This window comes from Bos indicus x Bos taurus, chromosome 2, assembly GCF_003369695.1.
Source record: "Bos indicus x Bos taurus breed Angus x Brahman F1 hybrid chromosome 2, Bos_hybrid_MaternalHap_v2.0, whole genome shotgun sequence".
NCBI lineage: Eukaryota > Metazoa > Chordata > Mammalia > Artiodactyla > Bovidae > Bos > Bos indicus x Bos taurus.
The window spans coordinates 53,443,930-53,471,136 of record NC_040077.1 but is presented as its reverse complement, the minus strand read 5'-3'; the positions used below and the strand labels follow the sequence as shown (position 1 = coordinate 53,471,136).

Below are 27,207 nucleotides of genomic sequence, written 5' to 3'. Positions count from 1 at the left end.
TTATGAAAATGTGCTGCCTTTGAGAATTTTTTTGGTAGGAAAAAAATGGCAGATTTTCTCTTATAAACCGTATGTTCTTGCATTTCTGATATCTGGAGTCAGTAGCTTGCCAGAAATATTCCCAATCAAAAGCCAGACTAACCCATAAAGGTGTCCAAAGAAGTCTGTTCTGATTACTGAAGATGTTGAACTAGTCCTGACTTCAAACAGTAGATATTTCCACACTTTAGTGGTATATGACAGCTCTATTCATTCCACAATGTCAAATTCTTTGGTTTAGGCCATTGGGTATTTATGCATTTCTGGCTAGGAAAGCAGAGAAACCTAATTTGATTCTCGAGCCAAAAGTTTTTAGGCCCTGTTCCTTTGGAACTTGGACTGGAGGATTTTGGCACTGTATAAAGACCAGGACAGAGCAAGTAGTCACACATAACTAACTGACTCAACAGAGCATATTCAGGGAGAAAGATCATGCCTACACAGTGGATAACCATTCTCCAAGGCAGACTGACAACACCCTGAATTCAATCACCCTTAAATAAACACACAAGGAAAGCAAGCCTTTAACATACCTTCCGGCACTGCTCTCCAATGCTGCCTGATTAGTTTGAGTGCCATAGGCCAGGCTGCAGATGCAACCATTACTGTTGTTCTTACTTATGTCTGTCTGCTGTCTGCTAACAAGCATTCATATGCTTTGGATCATTAAAGTCACAACCTCCTAAGCCAATCTATTCCTCTCCACGGGTTTGTTGTAGATTGGAAAGAGAGATGCTATTTCTGTTTCGTTCTCTATTAAGTCTTCCATTCAGGGTTATTTCTGAGGTCTGAATATCATAGCTTGCACCCTTGCCCCCATTGAGCATATAAATTGTGTTCCCATTAAGCTTGTTCTTTTTGCCTGATTTATTTTGTTTTCTGTTGTATGTGCCTTTTCAATGCAAGGCAAGTGATTTGTGCTGGAGCCGCGACAGACAAAAAGTGCTGTAACTTAAGCTATTTCCTGGTGCCATTGCTGTCTGTGAGAGATCTGCCGTACTTACACCCTTGCTAAATTTCTTCTGACAGACTCCAGGTGGTCGGGATTTTCACAATCCAACCCATTTCTGTGTTAGAACTTGTCATTTGGGGCTCTGTGGATTCTTCCCTTTCATCTCCCTGTTGCTAGCAGGTTGAGGGTATTTATATATCTACCTGTAAAAGGCCACATGTGTCCACAGGATTATCAGAGGTAGAGAAACATACAGTTTCTCTTTCAGAGAAGGCACAGAAGACAGATACTGGAGAGAGAGAGAAAGAGAAAATTGTCACTTGTAGTATTATGCAGGCTGCCCATCTAAACCCATCATTGCCTGGCACCTACACACTAAGGGCAAGGATCCAGCCAACTTGTGAGCGGGCACCATGCCATTTGAGCAGATGGGCATGGAAGTCGGCAGCCAGTAGACCATGTATGTGCATCAGCGGTGGGTGTTGAGGGCACGATTCCCAGAGGAGAATGTCCTAACAGCTGTCTGGCCTGAGCCAACATACTTACGACCAAGGAAAAGTGCCATCCTTCAATCCTGCTGAGTTGGATTAACCTTCAGAACTAAATCTGCTTTTTTCGGCAGCAGAAGGTGAGTTTAGGGGTCTATGGAAACCTCAAAGAATAACTGAAGAAAGGAAACTGGAAAGATACAGTTATTAGGCATTCACTAAAGATGCCAAGGGTATTCATATGCATGTTTTAAACATTTGACCAAAAGTCCATTAATTCTTGAAAGAACGTCACAGTTGTTAAAAGTTCTGCCTCCCACAATGCTTTTACAAGTGATCTTTCCACACAGGCAGAGCATTTATAGTGAGTTAGATAGTACATTCCCATCTTTGCACTATGAAATAATGATGTACAAGGAAAGGTGTCAAAAGACTATAGAAATCTGACTGAGGGTAGATGTATTTGTCAAACTTTACATATCATAGATCAAACTAGATATTGCGTAGATTACAGTTTTTCAAAGAAGAGAATTTCTTCTTTAGTGATTGAACATATCCCTGAAAAAAAAATAAGAAGGCAACTTCATAATTCAACTTAAGCTCTTCTGGGCAATGAAAGAGACTTATATTTGAGACTGTAAATAAAGCCTGATTCTGATTTGTTGAGAATTTCCAGATAGTTACATATCCAGAAATTAGACATAGGTCGTTTCTGCCCAGTGTGGCCAAATGGTGATTTGACAATGATTTGTTTCAGTTAGCTAAAAATTGGTAGGCCATTTTAATAATTTAGACTCTCAATAATTGTTTCCTATTTTTCTTTGTTTTGAGGTGTTTGTGAGATAGTTCTCTTGGTATCGTTTTATACTGTCTTGAATCTTTCTATTTAAACAATAAATTATGACTTGCAATTGTGGAGAAAATAGCAATTTGGCCCGAGTGTTCTACATACCTATCTATATTTTCTTAATCTGTTCTCTAAATTCTTTCCTTTAGTTTACACCAACAAAGGAAATATCTCTGTTATAGAGAGTAAAAGAGACAAATAAATTATTTTACCAGCTAACTTTCTATCTGGCTCTAAAGAATTATCTAATGATTTAGATTTAATACCATTAGACCTAATACCATTAGTAGTATTATGAGTGAAATAAGATGTCTTTGTGTCTATTTGGCCTTTATTTGCTCATTATATCAATTTAGAAATTCATGATTGAAGTATATCTTTGTTGTTGTTCAGTTGCTAAGTAGTGCCCAACTCGTTGTGTCCCCACAGACTGCAGTATGCTGGGCTCCTCTGTCCTCAACTACCTCCTGGAGTTTGCTCAAATTCTTGTCCATTGTGTTAGCTATCTAACCATCTCACCTGCATCTCTGCATCTCCCGCATCAGCAGGCAGATTCTTTACCACTGTGCCACCAGAAAAGCCCTGACTTAGTATAGATGAAACAATAAAGTAAAAAAAGAAAGTAAACTAAAAATTTAAGATGGACATAAGAGCCCTTCATTGAAGAAATTATAGAAAATTTTATTACCCAGAATCTGTGTTTCTTATTTCTGATAGTTTTTGTCTTACAAGCATAATTGAAGGTTAAAATTATGGAGTGTCCAAGTTCCATATGAATGTTACTTCTCAGTCTGAGAAAATTATTGGAGATAAATGTTCTATTTATGGTGAATGGACGTTGCTTCAGTCACGTCTGACTTTCTGTGACCATATGGACTGTAGCCCTCCAGGCTCCTCTGTCCATGGGCTTCTCCAGGGAAGGATACTGGAGTGGGTTGCCATGCCCTCCTCCAGGATATCTTCCCTACCCAGGGATTGAACCTGTATCTCTTACATCTCCCTTATTGGCAGGCAGGTTCTTTACCACTACTATTGATAGTATGCAAAAATATATGAGAAGACTAAAATAAATAGTATTTAACAATAAACAAGGAAATACATGTAATATATAGTTCATTTATAATTAAACAGGAGGTAAAAGGCAGTTTGATTTTCTTCTTGGTGGTATACACATGTTTGAGGGAAAATATGAAGGAGTAAGAATCATTCCAGCAAACACTTATCTTTGGCTATCTGGGAGAAGAATATGTGGCTGAAGCTGTTTCACTCAACTAGACTTATCCCAGGATTGACAAATTGGTGAGAGCTTCAGGTGGCCCAGATGCTGACTAAAGAATATTCAAGAAACTAAAAAAAAAAAAAAAAAAAAAATGCTGATAAACTTTAATACATCTTGCAAATGTTTCTGAATCACTCTTTCATTTTCTACAGGGGATAAAAGAGATTATCAGATTTCTGACTGACAATCAGATCAGTTCAGTCGTTCAGTCCAGTCGTTCAGTCGTGTCTGACTCTTTGCGACCCCATGGACTGAAGCACGCCAGGACTCCCTGTTTTCACCAACTCCCAAAGTCCACTCAAATTCATGTCCATTGAGTCGGTGATGCCATCCAACCATCTCATCCTCTGTCATCCTCTTCTTCTCCCGCCTTCAATCCTTCCCAGCATCGGGGTCTTTTCCAATGAGTCAGTACTTCACATCAGGTGGCCAAAATATTGAAGTTTCAGCTTCAGCATCAGTCCTTCTGATATATATTCAGGACTGATTTCCTTTAGGATGGGCTGGTTGGATCTCCTTGCAATTCAAGTTACCCTCAAGAGTCTTCTCCAACACCACAGCTCAAAAGCATCAGTTCTTCAGTGCTCAGCTTGCTTCATAGTCCAACTCTCACACCATACATGACTACTGGAAAAACCATAGCCTTGACTAGATGAACCTTTGTTGACAAAGTAATGTCTCTGCTTTTAAATATGTTGTCTAGGTTGGTCATAACTTTTCTTCTAAGGAGTAAGTGTCTTTTAATTTTATGGCTGCAGTCACCATCTGCAGTGATATTGGAGCCCCAACAAAAAATAAAGTCTGCCACTGTTTCTACTTTTCCCCATCTATTTGCCATGAAGTGATGAGACCAGATGCCATGATGTTAGTTTTCTGAATGTTGAGCTTTAAGCCAACTTCTTCACTCTACTCTTCCACTTTCATCAAGAGTCTCTTTAGTTCTTCTTCACTTTCTGCCATAAGGGTGGTATCATCTGCATATCTGAGGTTATTGATATTTCTCCCGGCAATCTTGATGCCAGCTTGTGCTTCTTCCAGCCCAGTGTTTCTCATGATGTACTCCACATATAAGTTAAATAAGCAGAGTGACAATATACAGCCTTAACATACTATTTTTCCTATTTGGAACCAGTCTGTTGTTCCATGTCCGGTTCTAACTGTTGCCTCCTGGCCTGCATACAGATTTCTCAAGAGGCAGGTCAGGTGATCAGGTATTCCCATCTCTTTCAGAATTTTCCACAGTTTATTGTGATCCACACAGTCAAAGGCTTTGGGATAGTCAGTAAAGCAGAAATATGTTTTTCTGGAACTCTTCTGCTTTTTTGATGATCCAGCAGATGTTGGCAATTTGATCTCTGGTTTCTCTGCCTTTTCTAAAACCAGCTGGTACATCTGGAAGTTCACAGTTCATGTATTGTTGAAGCCTGGCTTGGAGAAATTTGAGCATTAGTTTACTAGCGTGTGAGATGAGAGTAATTGTGCGGTGATTTGAGCATTCTTTGGCATTGTCTTTCTTTGGGATTGGAATGAACACTAACCTTTTCCAGTCCTGTGGCCACTGCTGAGTTTTCAAAATTTACTGGCATATTGAGTGCAGCACTTTCACAGCATCATCTTTCAGGATTTGAAATAGCTCAACTAGAATTGCATCATTTCCACTAGCTTTTTCGTAGTGATGCTTCCTAAGGCCCACTTGACTTCACATGCCTGGATGTCTGGCTCTAGGTGACTGACAATATACAACCAAAAAAGACTTATGGAAAAATAGAAAAAGAAAGGCATTTGTATGCCCACTACAGTAATTGAATGCTATTATGGGCAGATGGAAGATGAGAACCAAATTGTCAAACAATATACCGTAGTACATTAATAATGAGTAAAACAGAAGATTTGGTTTTTCTACAATTTATGTTATTACCTCTCATGAGGACTATGAAAGATACATTTAGTAAGGGTAGAATAATTATGAGGCATGGACAAATTTCACATGTGCCTACAAATATTTGTAAAGTTAGAAGATTAAATGCATGATAAGATAATGTTCTTATATCTTAACTGCCTTTTGTTTTTTCAAAAGCAATTACCTACCACATATACATGATTGAAAACATATAGCCATCACTTATGTTGACATTTATTATCTCTAAACAATTAAGTTGCTGTAAGTACAGGAAATACTGACTACCTTTCCACATGAACCCACACACACACAAAAAGCATCACTAACTTTCCTTAGTTTCTGATTATAGTAGCTTTAAGAAAAAGATATTGGTGAAACATATGAAGATTTGAACATAAAACTTGGGATATACTAAAAAAAAAGAAAAAGAAGAAAAACTTTTGAGAAACTGTGAAGATAAAAACTAAACTTAACCACAAATTTATTTCTGTTTTTCATCCAAGTATCCACGGAGGTTGCTAATGAGAGGTATGCCTCAGAAAATGTACATGTCTGTGAAAATGTTGGAACAAACTAATGCTTTTATTCAAGTGATTTTATTTCAATTCTAAGCCACAAGCTATAAACTTTCATCAAAAATGGTAATCTATTTAAAATCAGAGCTATGTGGAATGTTTCATGTTTATGTATAACTTTCATAGTAGACCCTCCTACACAAGAAAAATAATATGCTCAAATTCTGTTATTTTTATAGTTTGTGTAATATATCAAGTACTAGTCCCACCTATCAGCTTCATATTTTAGAATAGATTATAGAAAAAGGAATGGAAGAACAAAATGAAAACATTGAAAAAGTGACTTTTTAATTCCTCTTTTTGGAGGAAAAGATATCTGAAAAACTTAATTATAATGCATATTCTAATAAGACAAAAAGAAATTTAAAGGGAAATATGCATTGCACATCTTGAATACTTTATTTTTCCACCTTGCAGTACACAATTAGAAAGGGGAGTACCTGGGGAGGTTAGAGGAGTGGAAGTAGAGAGAGTGGTAGGTGGTGATAAAGAAGGAAAAACTCATAGACTTGATCTAAAAGAATTTCAGTGATATATTAACTTAATATTGAGTTCAAAAAAATCCAAGTCAAAAGATATTTGTTTTTCAATTTTTTTCAGTGGTAGCTCCAAATCATTTCTATTTACTGGAAAAATAAATCAATAGGAAGATGGCATCACTGAAAATAGATGAGGTCTGACTTTTTTCCCTCCTCAAAAGAAAAGAAGGGTTGCCATCCACACAACTACTATCTATTATGAAAGCTTAGCTTATTATGATGCAGAATACCATGATAAAAAAAACAGTTTATGACATAACCATGTCACCTCAAAAGAAACTGTTAAGTAACATTCCTTAATAAACAGGCCAGAGAAGTGTGGAAATTTTAAGGTTTCTTTCTGCTTAAAAGCTAGAAGTGAATTGAAAAGTAGCAATTCATAAAATTCTCAAATGGGAATTGTAAAATCATATTGAAAAAAATATGTCATAATTTAAGAGTATGAGAACAAGCCAAAAAAATCAGGGTAGAACACAAATATGTGGTGGGTATACATACATGTTCATTTATGTTTAAAAGGAAGATCTGTATATGATTTAAGATATTTGGAAACAAAAAAGAAAGCAGACACACATAAAAAAAATCATATTTCCAGGCTTCCTCAGAAAAAATACTTCTGTAATTCACAAATAAAATAATGTGTTAAAAATTTTGTATCAAGCTACTGCTAATATTTTGACCATTATTTAGGTTTAACAAATTCAATGATTAGCAATTCCTGCAAAAATGAAAAGGACCTAAGATTAAACAATGGAGCCTGACCTTGCCAGCATTCTGAAACTTATCCAAAAGCAATTTTCAAAACAAGATATAGGGGTTTTTGTTGTCAGGTACTTTTAAAAGCTCTGATATTCTGGGAAAAAAGTTAGGATTGTCCAAAATAAAGTACGTGCTTTATTTGCAACACTAGTAAGAGATTTTTTTGTAATGTCAACAAACAAGTACATTTTAAGCACTCATTATTAGAAATTACTGGCATATGTGTGTACTAAACATGAAATGTTTGTTGGCTAAAATGAATGGCTCATCAAAACATCTGTGGAAAAGAATAAAAATTATATATATGGCTTCCCCAATGACTCAGCAGTAAGGAATTCGACTGCATTGCAGGAAATGCAGGTTCAATCCCTGAATTGGAAATATCCCTTGGAGATGAGCATGGCAACCCACTCCAGTTTTCTTGCCTGGAGAATCCAATGAACAGTGGAGCCTGTCATGCTACAGTCCGCAGAGTCACAAAGAGTCGGGTATGACTAAAGCAACTGAGCATGCACGGACTCGTGTATGTGTGTATATCTGAATCACTTTGCTGCAGAGCAGATAAGCAGAAAAACACAACATGGTAAATAAACTACATTTCACTACAAAAAGTCTAATGTCTTAAGTGGTAATGTTTCTTAAGAGGTCATCCCTTAAAAATTTGAAAAATTATCAGATACTATTATATTAATTATCATATACTATTATCAGATTAATTATCAGATACTATAAAATTATCAGATACTATTATATTAATATTACATTATTAATAAATAATTCTGTAAACTGTAAGATATTCTGTTGTTTATGCTATGATTTAGGAGAATCCTGTCTTTTCCCTTCAAACTTACCTCATGAGATTGTGATTGACCTCAAATTTTCTTTATAATTATTATTTCAATTACATATGTCACAGAAAGACAGTTCTTTTGAAACATTCTAAGTTTTTCAGATATCAATACAAGACAACTGAGCAATTTTGGATCAAGAATTTCCTAAATCATAAGTCTCAGTCAGCATAATCTGATTTGGCATAATAGCATATTTCTGTACCTAATACTTAACTGAGAAAGACATTAAAGCAAAAGACAGGTGATGAAAGTTTTCTTTTCTTCCATATCTTTGTAACTTGGTTGAATATGATAGATTGGTTAGCTTATTGATTTAGGAATGATCAGCAATATTACTTCCCCCAGAGGAATATTAACATGTTTCATAACAGATTCAAAACCTGATTTCTAGCTTCCTGCGTAAACGTGTACAAATTTATAGGTTTAGGTCTCCTCAAATTTCTACCTTACGAATATCCACTTATGCACACAGGAGATCTCTGCAGTTCCCCAAGAATTTAGTGACTGTTTTTATACATAAACATTTTTATTGCTGGAAAAATAGTAAAGTGCAATAACTAAGGGCTGAAGTCCACATTAAAATATCACCTATGCTTTTCCTAGCTGTGGATTTTCAAAGTTCCCTAAAAGGTCTATGTTTATCTTTTTAAAATATATGTCTCTGATCCCTTAATTTCTGGGTAATAATTATTTTAGTATATTCAAAAACACTTTGAACAATGCCTAGCAAATAATAGGTACTTAATAAATGTTGGCAGGCAGTATTGTATCATATCTCAAGTTGAATTCTTGTTTATACCATGGAACCAAAGGTCTCCCTCAAAGGTGGTACATGCTCAGTAAATGGTCATTTCTGATCCAATTTCTTTCTATTAAAATTTGTTTCCCAAGCTTCAGTCATTCACTTATTGTGTTTGTGGGGTTTTTTTCACATTTCATTTACTTAAATAAGAAAACTCCTTCTATCCCAGAATTCTCCCACCATTGTAAGTTGAGTATAAGACATAATACTAAATTCCCAGTATAATGAGTAATAATTAAAAGTACTAAATTATAAACACATAGTCACAAAATAAATTCCTAGTTCTTTAAGAGGCTTAAATCTCAAATATATATATATATACAGATATATGTGTGTGTGTGTATATACACACACACACACACATACATATATATATATATATATATATATATATATATACATCCTCCTGTTGAAAAGCTGAAGTATCAGTGAATAACAGATATGAAGTTTTGGTTCTAGGATTTCTCCCATTAACTGCTATTCTGTTCACAGTTTTCTTATGCAGAAGATCTTTCATTTCAACACTAACTAACCATCAATTATGGTTATCTTACTTAGGGTAATGCTAACAAATATAAAATTATCTAAAATATATCATGGCTCCACAAAATAAAAGTTTATTCCTCACTATTTAAAAGTTCAAAGGACATTTCCTACCTGAACTTTCTGTTCTCGCTACAACTTTTTTCTTAGTATAAAATTATTCCAAAATAAAGTTTACTAAATAAGACAAAGTGAGTTTTCCTGAACTATGCTTGGGTTTTCTTGACCTGGTGATTCAGCATCTCCCATCTTGCATTTTCATTCTGCCATAAGGCCTCGGTTGATGTTTATTCCCAGCTAGTATCCCAAGAAAGGGAATGTGGTGGGACAAGCACTCACTGGTTAATAGCTTTGAAAGGGAAGTGGTTCTCATTGTTTCTACTCATTTGTTTTTGGTTTAAACTACTTACATGGACACTCTCAACTGTAATGCAGTCTGGAAATGTGCCCTGGAAGGAGAGGACAGAATCTGGTGAGAGATTTCCAGATTCTTCCTCCCTCCCATATATCAATTTGCACCTGTCTTCTAACACTTAGGAATAAACTCCCACACCTCCTCAAAGGAGACAACCAAAAGCCTCACTTAGTTACTGCCTTGAACTCCAATTCCAGAATCTCTGGTGGCAAACAGCTTTCTGCATCAGGTCCAAATTTTCACCAGGGGATTAAGAATGTCAAACTCGAAAACTAAGCTCTCCATCCTGTTTTCTCCATCATATCTAACAGACAATGTTAGGGCAAGAAATTGATACCTGAAAATAAGCAAAAAACAAAAATCCTCTCATTTATAAAGGAAAGAATGGTAAACAACCAACAGCCACTGGATGCAAGCGATGACTAACCTCCCTGTCAGGTCCTGTGAGACGTGTCCAGGCAGTAGCGACAGTTTCTGCCTCTTCTTTCTAGAAGAATTTCCCATTACATTGTTCTCCAGGGTTTCTGGCTGGGCTTTCTGGAGTCTCTTCCTTCTCCATCATCCTTCATGGACACCACATCTGAAGAGGACATGGACGAGAATGGCCTCCTTGAAGGCTGCCTTCATAATTGTTTTTGTGGAGCAAATATGGAATTCAGGGATTGAATAGAATCACAGGGTCTTTATATCAGGCTTTTGGTTCCTTTGGGAATACAATTTCCTCAGAATCTTACCAGACCACCTTACCTGCCTCCTGCGAAACCTGTATACAGGGCAAGAAACAACAGAACTGGTCATGGAACAGCAGACTTTCCAAATTGGGAAAGGAGTATGTCAAGGCTCTATATTGTCATTTTGCTTATTTAACTTATATGCAGAGGACATCATGCTAAATTCCAAGCTGAATGAAGCACAAACTGGAATAAAGATTGCCAGGAGAAATATCAATAACTGCAGATACGCAGATGACGCCACCCTTATGGCAGAAAGTGAAGAGGAATTAAAGAACCTCTTGATGAAGGTGAAAGAGGAGCATGAATAAGCTGGCTAAAATCTCAACATTCAGAAAACTAAAATCATGGCATCCAGTCCCATCACTTCATGGCAAATGGATGGGAAACAATGGAAACAGTGACAGACTTTATTTTCTTGGGCTCCAAAATCACTGCCTATGGTGACTGCAGCCATGAAATAAAAAGATGCCTGCTCCTTGGAAGAAAGTCATGACCAACCTAGACAGCATATTAAAAAGCAGAGATATTACTTTGCCAACAAAGGTCCGTCTAGTCAAGGCTATGGTTTTTCCAGTGGTCATGTATGGATGTGACAGTTGGACCGTGAAGAAAGCTGAGTGCCGAAGAATTAATGCTTTTGAACTGTGGTGTTGGAGAAGACTCTTGAGAGTCCCTTGGACTGCAAGGAGATCCAACCAGTCAATCCTAAAGGAAATCAATCATGAATATTCATGGAAGGCCTGATGCTGAAGCTGAAACTCCAATACATTAGTGACCTGTTGTGAGGAGCTGACTCATTAGAAAAGACCCTGATGCTGGGAAAGATTGAATGCAGGATGAGAAGGGGTCGACAGAGGACGAGATGGTTGGATGGCATCACTGATTCAATGGACATGAGTTTGAGCAAGCTCCAGGAGATGGTAAAGGACAGGGAAGTCTGGCGTTCTGCAGTTCATGGGGTTACAGAGTCTGACATGACTGAGCAACTGAACAACACCACCACAATCTTAGCTGGCATTGAACTGATCTTTTCAGTCTGTTTTATGTGCTGGTAAACAGAGCCAAAATCATCCAAAATTATTTTCTAGACATAGTGCTTAATTTAAAGATTTCTTACACTCATGTTTCTCTCTCTTTCTCTTCTGTCTCTGTCTCTTTCTTTCTCTTCCTACTGATTTGTCCCACCACCTTCTCTTCTTTATGTAAAGTACTGGAAAATCCCTTTATAGTGAAATTGTACTATTAATGAGAGCTTTTATTTAAATTTTAAAATATGATTTTTAATTATGAATTCCTTTTTCTTTTTTTTTAACTATAGAATCTGTCTATGACACTTCTTCAGGAGAAAAAATAAGGCATTTAAAGCAAATTTGTTCTGAAAACACTTACTGTGTGTTTTGTATATTTATATATATATATATGGATAACAGTGGAAGACATGGACATTAATAGCACATTAACTCTGAAGAAGCTAAGTTTATAAACACACAGATAAATACAAAAGTTTCAATATTAAATATTTTGTCCCAGTTACTTCTACAGCATTGCAGATCACTCTGAAACATAGAGGTGTAAAACAATGATTTTTTTTTTTTTTGCTGATGGAATCTGGTCAAAAATTCAGATAAAGCACAATAAGAGTAGCTATTGCAGTGTTTGCTATCTCTACTGAGAAGACCTGAAAGCTGTGGGGATTCAATGCCTAGAAGAAGGAATCATGAAGATATTTTTTGTTCACATGGTCAGTGGCTTATATTGGCTGTCTGCTGGAAACTCACCTAGTCTGTCAGCTGGAAAACTGGTCTCTCTGAATGGGCCAATTTGGGTTTCCTCTCAACATGGTGCCTTTTTTTTTCTTTTTAACAAAAAACAGCAATTGTATTATTCAATATTCAGTATCACACCACGACACCACCTAGAAACCTCACCTTCCTTCCTTACCTGTCCCCAAGGGTACAGCCGAAATGGAAAAAAATAAAAGTAAACCCAGATCTCATCTCCTTCTCTGGAAGAAGGGGTGTTGGCCTTGGGAGCCCCTTTCCGCTGGTCCCAGGAGGCCGGAGAGCAGATCCTTCCTGTGCCCAGAGAACTGGGCTCCAGCCTTCAACAACAGAAAGAACATTCAAACAGGAGCAGAGCCGTTTCTGCAGAGGAGGAGGATTTGGGAGGGTTCCAAGAGAACAAGTGGGGAGTGAGTGGTATTATTATACTCTAATATTTGGAGTCATGTATGTCACTTCTGCCATGTATTCTGGTTAAAGCATGTATAAAGGTCCACCCAAGTTCAAAATGAAACATCATACACCCCACCATTTGATAGGAAGGCTATCAAGGTCAAAGGGTAAGGAGACCACATGGAATATGAGATATCGTTGCAGCCAGCCATCTTTGAGTACACCTTTTATCCAAATTAGTTAATGTCCAAAACATTTACTTCCCATTTAAACTTACTTTATTCACCTTTTTGAGTGAATTTGAATATGGTGATTCTCATGTGCACTGTTACAAAATTATGCTCTTTTATTTTAAGATTTTTTAATATAAATTATATAATGGTATCAAATGTCACTGTTTTTTCAGATATCCCGGCACAGAAGAAATCATTCACAGCATATCTTGAAGGATGTCATTCCTCCATTGGAACAATTGGTAAGTATTTCACTTCAGTACTGTATTATTTGTCTACTGTCAACAAAATAAATTACCTCAGAGCTCAGCAACTTAGGACAGCATATACTTCACATTTCTGTGGGTCCGAAATTTGGGCATAAGCTAGTAGGGTCCTGTGGCTCAGAGTCTTTCAAAAGTTTTCACTCAAAATTTAAGCTAAAATTGGGGTAACATCTGAAGGCTTGAAGGGGGAAGAATCTGTTTTCAAGCTCAAGTACATGGCTGTTGGCACAATTTCGTTCCTTTGAGGCTTTTGGCCAGAGGCTGCTCTTACTTTCTTGCGACTTGTATGTTTGCTTTCTTCTTCCAAGCATGCCAGCTGGGAAGGCAAGAGAGTCTGTTGGGTGTGCTCAGTCACTTCAGTCATATCTGATACTTTGTGACCCCCATGGGCGATAGCCCACCAGCCTCTTCTGTCCATGAGATTTTCCCAGCAAGAATATTAGAGTGGGTTGCCATGCTCTCCTCCAGGACATCTTCCTGATGCAGAGATTGAACCCAAGTCTTCTGCATTGCAGGCAGATTATTTACCACTTGAGCCTCAGGGAAGCACCAGAGAGTCTATTAGTAAGGTGAAAAATAGAATCTTTTGCAACCTAATCATAGAAATGATATCCCATCAGTTTTGCTACATTCTCTTGGTCACTAAATTCAGTCTATACTTAAGGAGGAGGGATTACAGAACAGCGTGAGTAACAGGTGGTAGTGGTGATTTAGGTGCTAGGTTGTGTCCCACTCTTTGTGACCCTATGGACTGTAAACTGCCAGGCTCCTCTGTCCATGGGATTTCCCAGGCAAGAACACTGGACTGGGTTGCCATTTCCTTCTCCAGTGAAGTAAAGGTTATCAGGCACCTACTGCAAATTTTGACATTTTTAAGGAAAAATTAATCCCTTATCTGTAGATTCTACGAGTGAGACCAAGTTTTGTGTGTTTTTTAATCTTCTTGTTGTTTATTGTTGTATCCTATGGCACCCCACTCCAATACTCTTGCCTGGAAAATCCCATGGATGGAGGAGCCTGGTAGGCTTCAGTCCATGGGGTCGCAAAGAGTCGGACACGACTGAAGCGACTTCACTTTCACTTTTCACTTTCATGCATTGGAGAAGGAAATGGCAACCCACTCCAGTGTTCAGTCTATGGGGTCCCACAGAGTCGGACATGACTAAAGTGACTTAGCAGTAGCAGTAATGACAATTAAGAATACCTGAAACATCCTACAAAACATAAAAGAATGAAGTAGATATAAATAACTTATAGATGTCTCAGAGATATCTTCAGTTCAATTCAGTCACTCAGTCGTGTCTGACTCTTTGCGACCCCATGAACCACAGCACCCCAGGCATCCCTGTCTATCACCAACTCCTGGAGTCCACACAAACCTATGTCCATTGAGTCGGTGATGCCATCCTCATCTTATCCTCTGTAGTGCCCTTCTTCTCCTGCCCTCAATCTTTTCCAACATCAGGGTCTTTTCAAATGAGTCAACTCTTCGCATCAGGTGGCCAAAGTATTGGGGTTTAAGCTTCAAAATCAGTCCTTCCAATGAACACCCAGGACTGATCTCCTTTAGGATGGACTGATTGGATCCCCTTGCAGTCCAAGGGACTCTCAAGAGTCTTCTCCAACACCATATTTCAAAAGCATCAATTCTTCGGTGCTCAGCTTTCTTTGTAGTCCAACTCTCCATCTATACATGACCACTGGAAAAACCATAGCCTTGACTAAATGGACCTTTGTTGACAAAGTAATATCTCTGTTTTTTAATATGCTGTCTAAGTTGGTCATAACTTTCCTTCCAAGGAGTAAGTGTCTTTTAATTTCATGGCTGCAATCACCATCTGCAGTGATTTTGGAGCCCCCAAAAATAGTCAGCCACTGTTTGCACTGTTTCCCCATCTATTTGCCATGAAATGATGGGATCAGATGCCATGATCTTAGTTTTCTGAATGTTGAGCTTTAAGCCAACTTTTTCAGTCTCTTCTTTCACTTTCATCAAGAGGCTCTTTAGTTCCTCTTCACTTTCTGCCATAAGGGTGGTGTCATCTGCATATCTGAGGTTATTGATATTTCTCCTGGCAATCTTGATTCCAGCTTGTGCTTCTTCCAGCCCAGCGTTTCTCATGATGTACTCTGCATATAAGTTAAATAAGCAAGGTGACAATATACAGCCTTGACATACTCCTTAAAGACACATAAACACAAACTTTTTGATATGTAACTTTCTTTTTATTAATGATCTCCTTTTTGATAAATATAATGCCCCCTTTCTCCTTGCTTATCCTTCTTGTACTTCATATTAGTCAACATGCTTCCAGTTCAAAATGATTTTTTTCTTGGCTCAGTTCCATGATTTTCTTTGCTTGGCATGTTTTAGGTCACTTATGTCCACTCTAGCTAATTGCTTCGTTATTCTGTTTTACTTTAGAATAAAAAATTCTTTAAAATATTGTCTACCTTTAATGTCCCTAAAATCTCCCCTCCTTTTACTTCTTGCAGCAACTCCATTTAGGCATTTATCCCAACCACTCACCTCTTAACAAGGTCATCTGTTACTTTCATGTTACTAAATTTGGTACCAACATGGGCACATGTTGGTAAAGTTTTGGTTTTCTCCTTAGAATATCTATCTCAGAATTTAATCCAGTTAATAACTTTTTGGAAACATTTTCCTTACATGACTACCAGGAAACTGCTGTCTTTTGGATATCCAAATAATTAAGTGGCCACTGACTTTCCATCTCCTTTGCTGGTTCTCATTCATCTTGGAGATTGACTCTTAACTTTTCTTCTTTCTGTCTACATTTATTCACTAAGGAATCTCATTTCAGTGTTGTTGTTTCATATACTGTGTTACACTAACCACTTCTAATATTCAGTCTTCAGGATAGACCATTACCCTAAACTACAATATTGTACACTGTGGCATTTTCATTTATATGTCTACATCTCAAATTTAACATCCAAAAGTAATTCTGATTTCCCTCCAAACCTGCTTCTCCCAGTCTTCTCCATTTCATAGGATGTAACTCCATTCTTCTAGGTTTTACAGTCAAAACTGTTAGTCATCTTCAACTTTTGTTTATTTCATTACATAAACTAAAACACCAAAGAACCACATTTACTCTGTCTTTAAAATCCATCTGGAATCATTTCACTCTCTCCCATCTTTATGCTATGTCATTCATCTCCTAGTTTATTACATGTGTATGCTTTAGTTGCTCGGTTATGTCTGACTCTTTGAGACCCCATGGACTGTAGCCCACCAGGCTCCCCTATCCATGGAATTTTCCAGGCAAGAATACTGGAGAGGGTTGCCATTCCCTTCTCCAAGGGATCTTCCCAACCCAAGGATCAAACCTGAGCCTCCTGCATTGCTGGCAGATTCTTTACTGCCTGAGCTACCAGGGAAGACTTTGGGCTTCCCTGGTGGCTCAGACGGTAAAGTTTATTATAATGCCTTCCTAATGCACGTATCTACTTTCATTCTTGCTTTCTATTTTTTTTTTTTTTTAATTTTTGATACAACAGCTAGCATGAGATTGTTAAAATGTAAGTTAGTTGATGTCACGCTTTGGCTCAAATACCTCTCTGATTTCCAGTGTCTCCAGGGTAAAACCTAAAAGACATGAAGTTACTTACCAGATTCTACAGGACCCAGCCACCTCTGTGCTTCACCCTTTCCTCTCTTCTCCTGACACTCTGCTCCAGCCAAGATGACCTCTTTACTTTTTCCTTAGGGCCATTTCACCTGCTCTTTGTTCTGTCTGGTACAGAATAGTTCAGTTGGCACCCAGAAATTTGTAAGCCTTGTTCCTTCCTTTTCGTTGCATCTTTATTCAAATATCATCTTTTAAAATAGCTCTTCTCTAGTCTCCCCTAAATACAAATGAACAAATTAAGAAAACCACCATTTCAGTCCACACTCCTTTTCTCTTACCCTAATTTAATTTTCTCCATACAACTTATCACCATGTGCTATACTCTGCATTTTCCTTTTGTTTGTCATCTCCTTAGAGTGTTCTGTTGTCGCCTATGTTTAGATCTTGATTCCCATGATTCTATTAACTGTAAGAACATAATAAAATTTCAGTAAATATGTGTTAACTGAATGCACAAATGAGATAGCTATGAGATAAATGAGATAGTTAAAGACTTTTTTTTTTTACTTCCAGGCTTATAATACACTGATGCATACTTGTGTATTTTCTCATTATCTCATCATATATCTTGAAGTGTTACTTAGTCATTTGTTCTAGCATATCTTAGGGCCACTCTAGATATGAATTATTCCAAGTTGAACCCATCATCACCTTCTTCTCAAATTGACTCCCATTTCCATTGACCCTACCACTATTTTTTATACTTACTTAAAAGAACAAGTTACCTCTTTTTAATAGAGAAGAGACTTTTAAAATTTTTGTTCACATTTAATTTTAATTTTTTTTAGTTTATATTGGAGTCTAGTTGATTAACAATGTTGTGTTAGCTTCAAGTGTATAGCAAAATGCTTCAGGTGTATCTATATTCTTTTTAAAATTATTTTTCCATTTAGGTTATTGCAGAATATTAATCAGCATTCCCTGTACCATATATATAGTAGGTCCTTGTGAGTTATCTAGTTTATATATAGTAGTGTGTACATGGGGCTTTCCAGGTGGTGCTAGTGGTAAAGAACCCTCCTGCCAATGCAGGAGATGTAAGAGACTGGATTCCATCCCTGGGTCAGGAAGATCCCCTGGAGAAGTGCATGGCAACCTACTCCAGGATTCTAGCCTAGATAATCCTACGGACAGAGGAGCCTGACAGGCTATACAGTCCATAGGGTTGTAAAGAATCGAACACAACTGAAGAGATTTAGCACACACACAGTGTGTACATGTTAATACCGAATTCCTAATCTACCACATCCCTGTTAGTAGTAAACATTTATCTAGGCTGAGAATACATTTTCTCTGGATCCTTTATTTACCCTATGACCCTTCATGTAAGTCAACATTTTCTGAAGTGTTTTCTCCACGGTGGGTGTGATGTTCTCATCTTTTTTCCATGTGTGCAAGCACATGTTCCCCAGGCCTTTCAATGCTCTGGCCTCACCCCACTGTATCCACCACACCTCTCCCACTGATTCTGCAGTAATTCCACACCAGCCTTCTTTAAATAGAAGCTTCATTATTTCATGCTCCTAGTCACAACTTTCAGCAGCTTCCTATTTTCTATAGCATCAAGTCTATAGACTTTCTCACAGCCCTGATTTACCTTATTTATTATCTACTGCCAAATACATACCCTCAAGCCAGCAATAGTAACATGATTAAGACATGGCTCTTACCCTGAAGGAGCTCGGATTTTCTGTAACAATTATAGTTCCTTCATCTCAACACTCTTTTGTGTTGTCCACTCTTATTTCATGGGTAATAGACTTGTTCCATGGCTAGACTATAAATGCTTTTTAGTTAGGGGTCATGACTTGTATTTTCTTTATTATGTCATACTTCCCCTTACATTGTTTCTGGCACTAGTGTTTGTAAAAGACACACATGTCAATGGTTTAATTATAAGATATTAAAGATTTATTAAAATAATATCATTGATTTCAGAGATTAATACATATATGACTGTTAATCATAGTTAAAGACATTTTTAAAATTTAATTAGATGTAACAATATCTTATATTCAAAATTGACCACTTAGGTTTCAACTTAGAGAACATTTTCCCTGGAAAGTATTTCTTTGATTCCTCAACTTTGAATCAGGTAGCCCTTCTTTATTCTGCCTTTCTGTAGCAGCTTTCCTTGCCTCTATCTCTAAATTGACTCTATCTCTGATCACATTGAAATTGCCTGTTTCCTTTTATATCTCTCTTACTGCATTGCAAGGTATTTGAGGGGAGAGCTATGCTTCACTTACTGTTTTCTTATTAAAACTTCATGGAAGGCCTGGCACAGTAGAGCTGTACAGTGAATAGAAAAGTAATGGTGTTTCTTTTGTATACATTTGCCTTACAGAACAAATAAAGTACATATAAATAAAATGCTTTATTTTAAGTATAGCACATGCAAATGTCTCTCTGAAGTGTTTGATGAAACATGGCAAAAGTTAAACTGAAAATGAAGCTATATGAGTGTGTGTATGTAATATAAATATGTATGAAATTATATGTAATTTTATATGTGCGAATATATATGAGATTATATTTGAAAAATGCCATAAACTTTCAAATTTTTACATGAAATGTGTATTAATTATGAATTTTAAAAATTAAAATTATGATTATTACTTAAATTTAACCAATAACTAATGGTATACTTTTGCTATGCCTGTATATAAAGCATAGGCTAATATTGAAAGAATTAAAATATTCCAGAAACAGTTTTCTTAATGTACCTTCCTAACTTCAAGGTTATTTGTTGGTTTGTTGGCTGGAGAAGGCAATGGCACCCCACTCCAGTTCTCTTGCCTGGAAAATCCCATGGATGGAGGAGTCTGGTAGGCTGCAGTCCATGGGGTCGCTAAGAGTCAGAAACAACTGAGCGACTTCACTTTCACTTCTCACTTTCATGCATTGGAGAAGGAAATGGCAACCCACTCCAGTGTTCTTGCCTGGAGAATCCGAGGGATGGGGGAGCCTGGTGGGCTGCTGTCTATGGGGTTACACAGAGTGGGACACGACTGAAGCGACTTAGCAGCAGCAGCAGCAGTTATATGCCTTAACTTTGCAGCCTCAATTCTCAATAAATTAAACTTATTTTTAAAAGATCTCAAATTATGTATAATGTAACTAAGAAAAAATATATCTATATGCTTAATACACTATTCTAGATCAGATAAACTTGGAAAAGTGGCATTGGGAACTACTGCTAGATAAAAGGAAAAAAACAGTAATTTGTTGATCTCTTTAGCTTTCAGTCTCTATAAATCTCTTTCCCTGCATTTCTATTCAATCTCTCTGTTTATACACACACACACACACACACACACACAAGCTCTAAAAACTCTATTGGAACTACCAAGTAATCTACTTTCTATGCCTGCACTGGGTTTCCCTGGATCCTTTCTATGAGTACTTGTTTAGCTCTCATTTCCCTTGTGAACAGAGGTTAGGTTCAACTTTTATTCAGTCTCTACTTGAATTAAATTGCTTATTTAATGTTATTTTAAAGATAGAAATGTTTATCTTTTCCCTACAAGTCTTACTTATGAACTACTCCATTATGATAGACAATGAGAAAATAATCACCAATTCCTTCTAACAATTAATTTGTATTGATTTTTAAGTATCCATTGCTGTTTACATCAAAACTTGAACTATTTTTCCACAACCTATAGAGCTGCTTTTATATTTGCCTAATAAAACTAACATTCAGAAAACGAAGATCATGGCATCTGGTCCCATCACTTCATGGGAAATAGATGGGGAAACAGTGGAAATGGTGGCTGACTTTATTTTTTGGCCTCCAAAATCACTGCGGATGGTGACTGCAGCAATGAAATTAAAAGACGCTTACTCTTTGGAAGAAGAGTTATGACCAACCTAGATAGCATATTCAAAAGCAGAGACACTACTTTGCCAACAAAGGTCCGTCTAGTCAAGGCTATGATTTTTCCAGTGGTCATGTATAGATGTGAGAGTTGGACTGTGAAGAAAGCTGAGCGATGAAGAATTGACGCCTTTGAACTGTGGTGTTGGAGAAGACTCTTGAGAGTCCCTTGGACTGCAAGGAGATCCAACCAGTCCATTCTGAAGGAGATCAGCCCTGGGATTTCTTTGGAAGGAATGATGCTAAAGCTGAAACTCCAGTACTTTGGCCACCTCATGCGAAGAGTTGACTCATTGGAAAAGACTCTGATGCTGGCAGGGATTGGGGGCAGGAGGAGAAGGGGACAACAGAGGATGAGATGGCTGGATGGCATCATTGACTCGATGGACGTGAGTCTGAGTAAACTCTGGGAGTTGGTGATGGACAGGGAGGCCTGGCGTGCTGCAATTCATGGGATCGCAAAGAGTTGGACACGACTGAGTGACTGAACTGAACTGAACTGAATAAAACTGTATACTTATTTTTAACCTAGATTCAAATATTTTTTCCACAATCTGACATGTTCCTTCCTTCTGTCTCTACATCTCTTTTTCTTTCCCCCATCCCTGCCTCAGGGTTGCTTCTGTAGTCATCCATAAGTTCTTGCAGTGTTTTTCCTTGTCAATACCTACCAAGATGAGCTACCATATATAAAATGATATGTACCAAAACACTTTATAAAATAGTAAAATCCTTGCTGCTGCTGCTGCTAAGTCGCTTCAGTCGTGTCCCACTCTGTGCGACCCCATAGACGGCAGCCCACTAGGCTCCTCTCTCCCTGGGTTTCTCCAGGCAAGAACACTGGAGTGGGTTGCCATTTCCTTCTCCAATGCATGAAAGTGAAAAGTGAAAGTGAAGTCACTCAGTCGTGTCCGACTCTTAGTGATCCCATGGACTGCAGCCTACCCGGCTCCTCTGTCCATGGGATTTTTCCAGGCAAGAGTACTGGAGTGGGGTGCCATTGCCTTCTCAGTAAAATCCTTGAGTAGATGTTATTACTCATTATTTTTACCATCTGGATCTTTGAGCTTATTTATATCCCACATTTTGTGCTAAAAATCTCATTTCCTTTATCTCTCATATTTAGAAATTCTTTGAACATTATCCAGCAGTCATTAGAGCCTTTGGCTTTAAGCATAACTGACCCAAAGTATGCCATTCCACCCACTCCTTTTGGAGGAAAATAATTCACTTTCTGAGAGTGGAGTCTGCTATGGTGGGTGATCCCCTAGATGGTGTCACCCTTCAGTAACCATAATTTACCACTTTACTTCCCCTTTAAGAAAGAAGTTGCAATCAGCATGGTTAAACAGCAACATAATGCATTTCTTTTGAATACTGGCAAAAATATATTCCTAGCTGGAGCCTGAAATCTCAGGGTGCAAACTACCCAGTTCACTGACAGCTGACGTCACTTACACCACTTGGTATGCAAATCCATATGCTATCAATGCAAAAGACTAAATTATTTTCTGAGAAGCTGTGTTGTTTCTTAACCAGCTCTGTAACACAGTGAAGATTTTAAACATGAAACGTCAAATGTACTAATATGTGTTTGTTTCCTGATGTTGTATATTTCACATTACAACTCTTTGTGAGACCTAATTATTTTCAGAGTATTTCCCCTTTTTCCTTTAATGAAATATTCAAGAAAAATAACCCTGTTTATAGCATGTTAAATCTTTATCATCTTTATGTTTATCAAAAGTGTATAAGGCATGTCTGGGGATAACCCTGCAGGACTCAAAAGCCTGTGGCAGGTTTTAGAGAATCATCTGCTGCCTCCTGAGCTGGAAGGATTTGCAGGCCAGAGCTCAGGAAGTTGCCATGGCTTGAGGGCAAAGCAGGCTTTTGCAGATAAACCTTAAGTCACAGATTCTACCTTTTGGAGCCAGATATCATTTTGTGGATTAATTAATACTTGTGAGGGCTTTAAGGATGAAAGACATTGTGAGCATACAGCATTTCTTATGTTAAAACAAAGGACAGCCTCTTTGTGGGGAATCATGCTATTGATTAGGCTGTGCTTTCCTTAAATTGCAAAAAAAATTACCAAAAGCTCTTTAGTCTTTCAAAATTCTACTTTGTTAAGATAAAAATTAGGTTTTTGGAAAAAGCACTCTCCCAAATCTTCAAGATGTTAGTATATTAATAATGCTATATAATTTAAGAACCCTTATACAAACCATCTCCAAGTTTTCATTGTTTTATGTGCCCTTCCTTTACTCAAACAGGAGTGTTTTTTTATTTTTATTTTTTTCATTTAAAAAGTGTTATCGGCATATAGATTTTACAGTGTTGTGTAGGAGTGTGTTAACTCCAATATTTGTTGAGGCCATCCCTGTGCTAGGTTTGGGTGTGATATGATATGCTAAATAGTCATGTCCTTTTCTGGAGGGCCTGTCAGGCCAGAGGTGAAGAGAAATATTAAACAAAGAAAGAAAGTCATAATTCTATAAATGCCAATTACACAACATGCTATGACAGCAGACAAACAAGTTTCTATGAGAGAGGGAGAGCCTACTTTGGATTAAGTATTTATAAAAGCACAATTTGAAAGAGCCATTTAAATTGAGATTTACAGGGTGAATAGAGCTTGTTAAGCAAATAACTGGAAGGATGCTGCAAACAGAAGGACTAGCAAGTACAGAGGTCTGGGAGTCAGAACAAAGTTGTTAATATTGGAAAAACTGCATGAATGCTGCACTGACTAGAAAAGAAAGAAAGAAAGTGAAGTTGCTCAGTCGTGTCTGACTCTTTGTGACCCCATGGACTATAGCCTACCAGGCTCCTCCGTCCATGGGATTTTCCAGGCAAGAATACTGGAGTGGGGTGCCATTTCCTTCTCCAGGAGAACTTCCTGACCCAGCTCTTGAACCCGGGTCTCCCGCATTGTAGGCAGATGCTGTACGGTTTGAGCCACCAGGGAAGTGGTAGACTGACTAGGGATATAAATCTGGAAATGTGGGTAGAGGGAGACAGTTCTCAGATAATGGTAAGGAGTTCAGAAGCCATTAAAATACAAAAACAGGTTACAGTAACTTTTCCCATCCAGGCCTACATTTGAAATTCATTTAACTCTACAGAAGAGAAGAACATTCACACAACAACAATGAAAAAGGTTATTAACATTGAGCAATCTTGTTTTCCCTATTGCCTTGACCAAAACTAGTTATAACAAAACAATTGAATTATGCTAATAAATTTCCCAGACAGTAACCAGGAAGGCCATTCTCACTGAATCCCAATAACAGTTAAAGAAAGAACACCATATTTGTATCAATGGCACAAAGAAATAGAATTCAGGGAAGAAGAGAGAAAAAAAAGGAAGGGAAAGGAGATGCATTTGTACAGGAAAAGCTCCAAAAGACTGAATTTCTTGAGACAGAAAGAAGTGCCCTCATCAGCCTGTTTCCCAAATAGAACCTGGATTTTTATGGTGGTGACCAAATGAAACACACTGGTTACAAGATGAAAGGCTAAGGGGGTTCTTAAACATCAAATGCTAGCTTATTCAAGATGATATTTTGATGAGTTAAGGGTAAATAAATCAGAGACATGTGGGTAAAATTTCCCTTGAAATACACAGGGGTTTAAGATGATGGGGAAATGCATTTGGCAAAACATAATATGTACTTTGCCAAACCCAACATTTGAAAACCGGTTCAAGACATTCAGCAGAGCCCCAGAGCACAACATATACTCTTATCCTGAGAGCAAAAGAAGGAGAAAACCCATGAAAGCAATGTACAATACACACTGCAGGGTATAAATAATTTGCATTCAGCAAACCATGCCTAACTTTAAGACCTGAAGTCAAGACCAGCTTTTCCAGATCTTTAAGCATGCTTAATTACTCCTTTATAGGCACTGCTCATGTATGACACAGCATCCTTTTTCTTCTATTCTCCTTTCATGTAATTATTGTTTTCAACTTGAAAATTTTGGTTTACCACTTTTTAAAAGTATGTACACACTTAATTATGTATCTTTGTTACACAGAGATTTTATATTTCATGTCTCCAAGAGCATCATAGTTCATTTTCCAACTATATGTGAGATGGCCCTAAAATTGAAGTGAAGTGAAGTAGCTCAGTCATGTCTCTTTGCGACCCCGTGGACTGTAGCCTACCAGGCTCCTCCCTCCATGGACTTCTCCAGACAAGAATACTAGAGTGGGTTGCCATTTAAAATTAAGCATTTATATTTTAAATTAGTACTTTATATGATATAAAGATAAGCTACATTTTGAAGGTGATTTTTTTCCCTTTATTTTTGTTTTTGTTCCCCTACAAGACCACACACACGGTCAGCAGATCTGATGTAGCAAGAAAGCTAGAGTCAATACATAAATAACTGGAAACTGAGAAGAAAAAAATGTAAGCAGTGAATCCCAAAGAGGAAAGTAGAGCAAGAGAGGGAAAGCCAGTGGAGTTCTGTAATGACTAAGTTCTAGAGATTGACTGTACATTAGGGTGATTATACCGGTTAATAAGGCTGTGTTGTACACTGAAAATTTGCTAAGAGAGTTGACCTTACATGCTCTCACCACAGAAAAATCTTCAAAAGTAACTATGTGAGGAAGTGGATATGTTAAGTAGCTTGACTATAGTAATCGTTTCACTGTTGTTGTCTGTTATTTTTTAGTCACTAAGTCATGTCCAGCTCTTTGCAACCCCATGGACTGTAGCCCTCCAGGCTCCTCTATCCATGGAGTTTCCCAGGCAACAATTTTGGAGTGAGTTGCTGTTTCCTTATCCAAGGGATCTTCCTGACTCAGGGATTGAACACACACCTTCTGCATTGCAGGGAGATTCTTTACCACTGAGCCACCAGGGAAGCCCAAACATTTCATTATGTATATGTAAATCAAAATATCATGTTGTACACATTAAATATATACATTTTTTATTTTAAAGACAGAAACAAAAAAATAATTTTAAAAAGAAAGCCATTGGAAAAAGTACACAACATTTCTATTTCTGTGAGTAGTGGAAAAGTTAAGAGATTTAAAAAGGAAGAGAAACGTCATTGGGGGTAATATGATGTAACCAGATATCCTCCTTCTGTGCTTTATAATAGAAATTATCAAAAACAAGATTATCAGCAAAGTACTTTGATCAATTGAAAGTTCAGAAAAAAATATAACGTCTAATTACTAAATTGGAAAAGCGTTAAATGCAAAATCTGTTTGAAAATTATAGTAGCTCATGTGTGTAGTTATGGAGATTCGATACAAAGTTCTCCCAGGAAGCAGGTTAGTCATACAGAAAGTTTCACGGGTGCCACTACTTTGGAGGGTTCTCTCCAGTTCAGGCCTGAGGCTTGTCTCAGTTCGGTGGATCTTGATAGATTACATGTATCAATATTACCAGTGTTTACAGAGATGATGAACATTTACCTAGGGTTTCCTTGGTAGCTCAGTGGTCAAGAATCCTCCTGCTAACGCAGATGTGGGTTCTATCTGTGGGTCCAGAAGTTCCCCTGGAGAAGGAAATGGCAACCCACTCCGGTATACTTGCCTGGGAAATCCCATAGACTGAGGAGCCTACTGTCTGTGGGCTACAGTCCATAGGGTCACAAAACAGTCAGACACAACTTGGCAAATAAACAACAATGGGATTACCTCACATAATGAAATTTCTAAGAGTCTGCTGTATAAACTTGAAATCTGATTTATTAATTTGTAATGGTGCATATACTGATGTTGACTATGGTCCATCACATTCTGTGTGAGAGGACCGAGGAAGCTGAATTAGGAGTCAGAAGATTGCCAGTGAACACAGGAATCAGAACAAAGGAGAAAAGAGCAACCACTCACATATATCAGCAGAGCGAAGGCTCTATGTTTCTGGTACTGAACATCAGTCTTTTCTCGTAAAAATGCGCTGAAAGTTTTAGATTCAATGTATTTTCATTTATAAACATGTATTTCAACAGGACTCTTGTACTGGTGTAGATAAAACTCTATTGTTTTCAATTCTACTTATTTTATCTGAGAACTATTTTATCTTATTTTATAAGATAAAGATATAAGAACTTATTTTATCTGAGAACTGAAGACTTCACATAAAAAAAATTGCAGTGTCTGTAGTTATGGTTACAGTCTGGTCTTTCTGCCTGACTGTTAGCATTAATCACAGGTTGTCTTCTGCTCTCTTGCCTTGTGTCTGGCTTCCAACTTAGGCTGATAAACAGGTGCTATCTGGATATCCCACCACCATTCATTCTTT

At 37.5% G+C, this 27,207-nt stretch overlaps 1 protein-coding gene across 1 annotated transcript in view; it reads left to right on the top strand.

The window, feature by feature from the left end:
- The window catches only part of ARHGAP15 (Rho GTPase activating protein 15), a 698,712-nt gene that overhangs the window by 77,180 nt on the left and 594,325 nt on the right, over positions 1 to 27,207 (top strand). Inside the window, exon 3 of the mRNA XM_027561624.1 lies at positions 13,304 to 13,372. Within this exon, the coding sequence (XP_027417425.1) occupies positions 13,304 to 13,372 (69 nt within the window). The remainder of the gene's footprint in view (positions 1 to 13,303; positions 13,373 to 27,207) is intronic.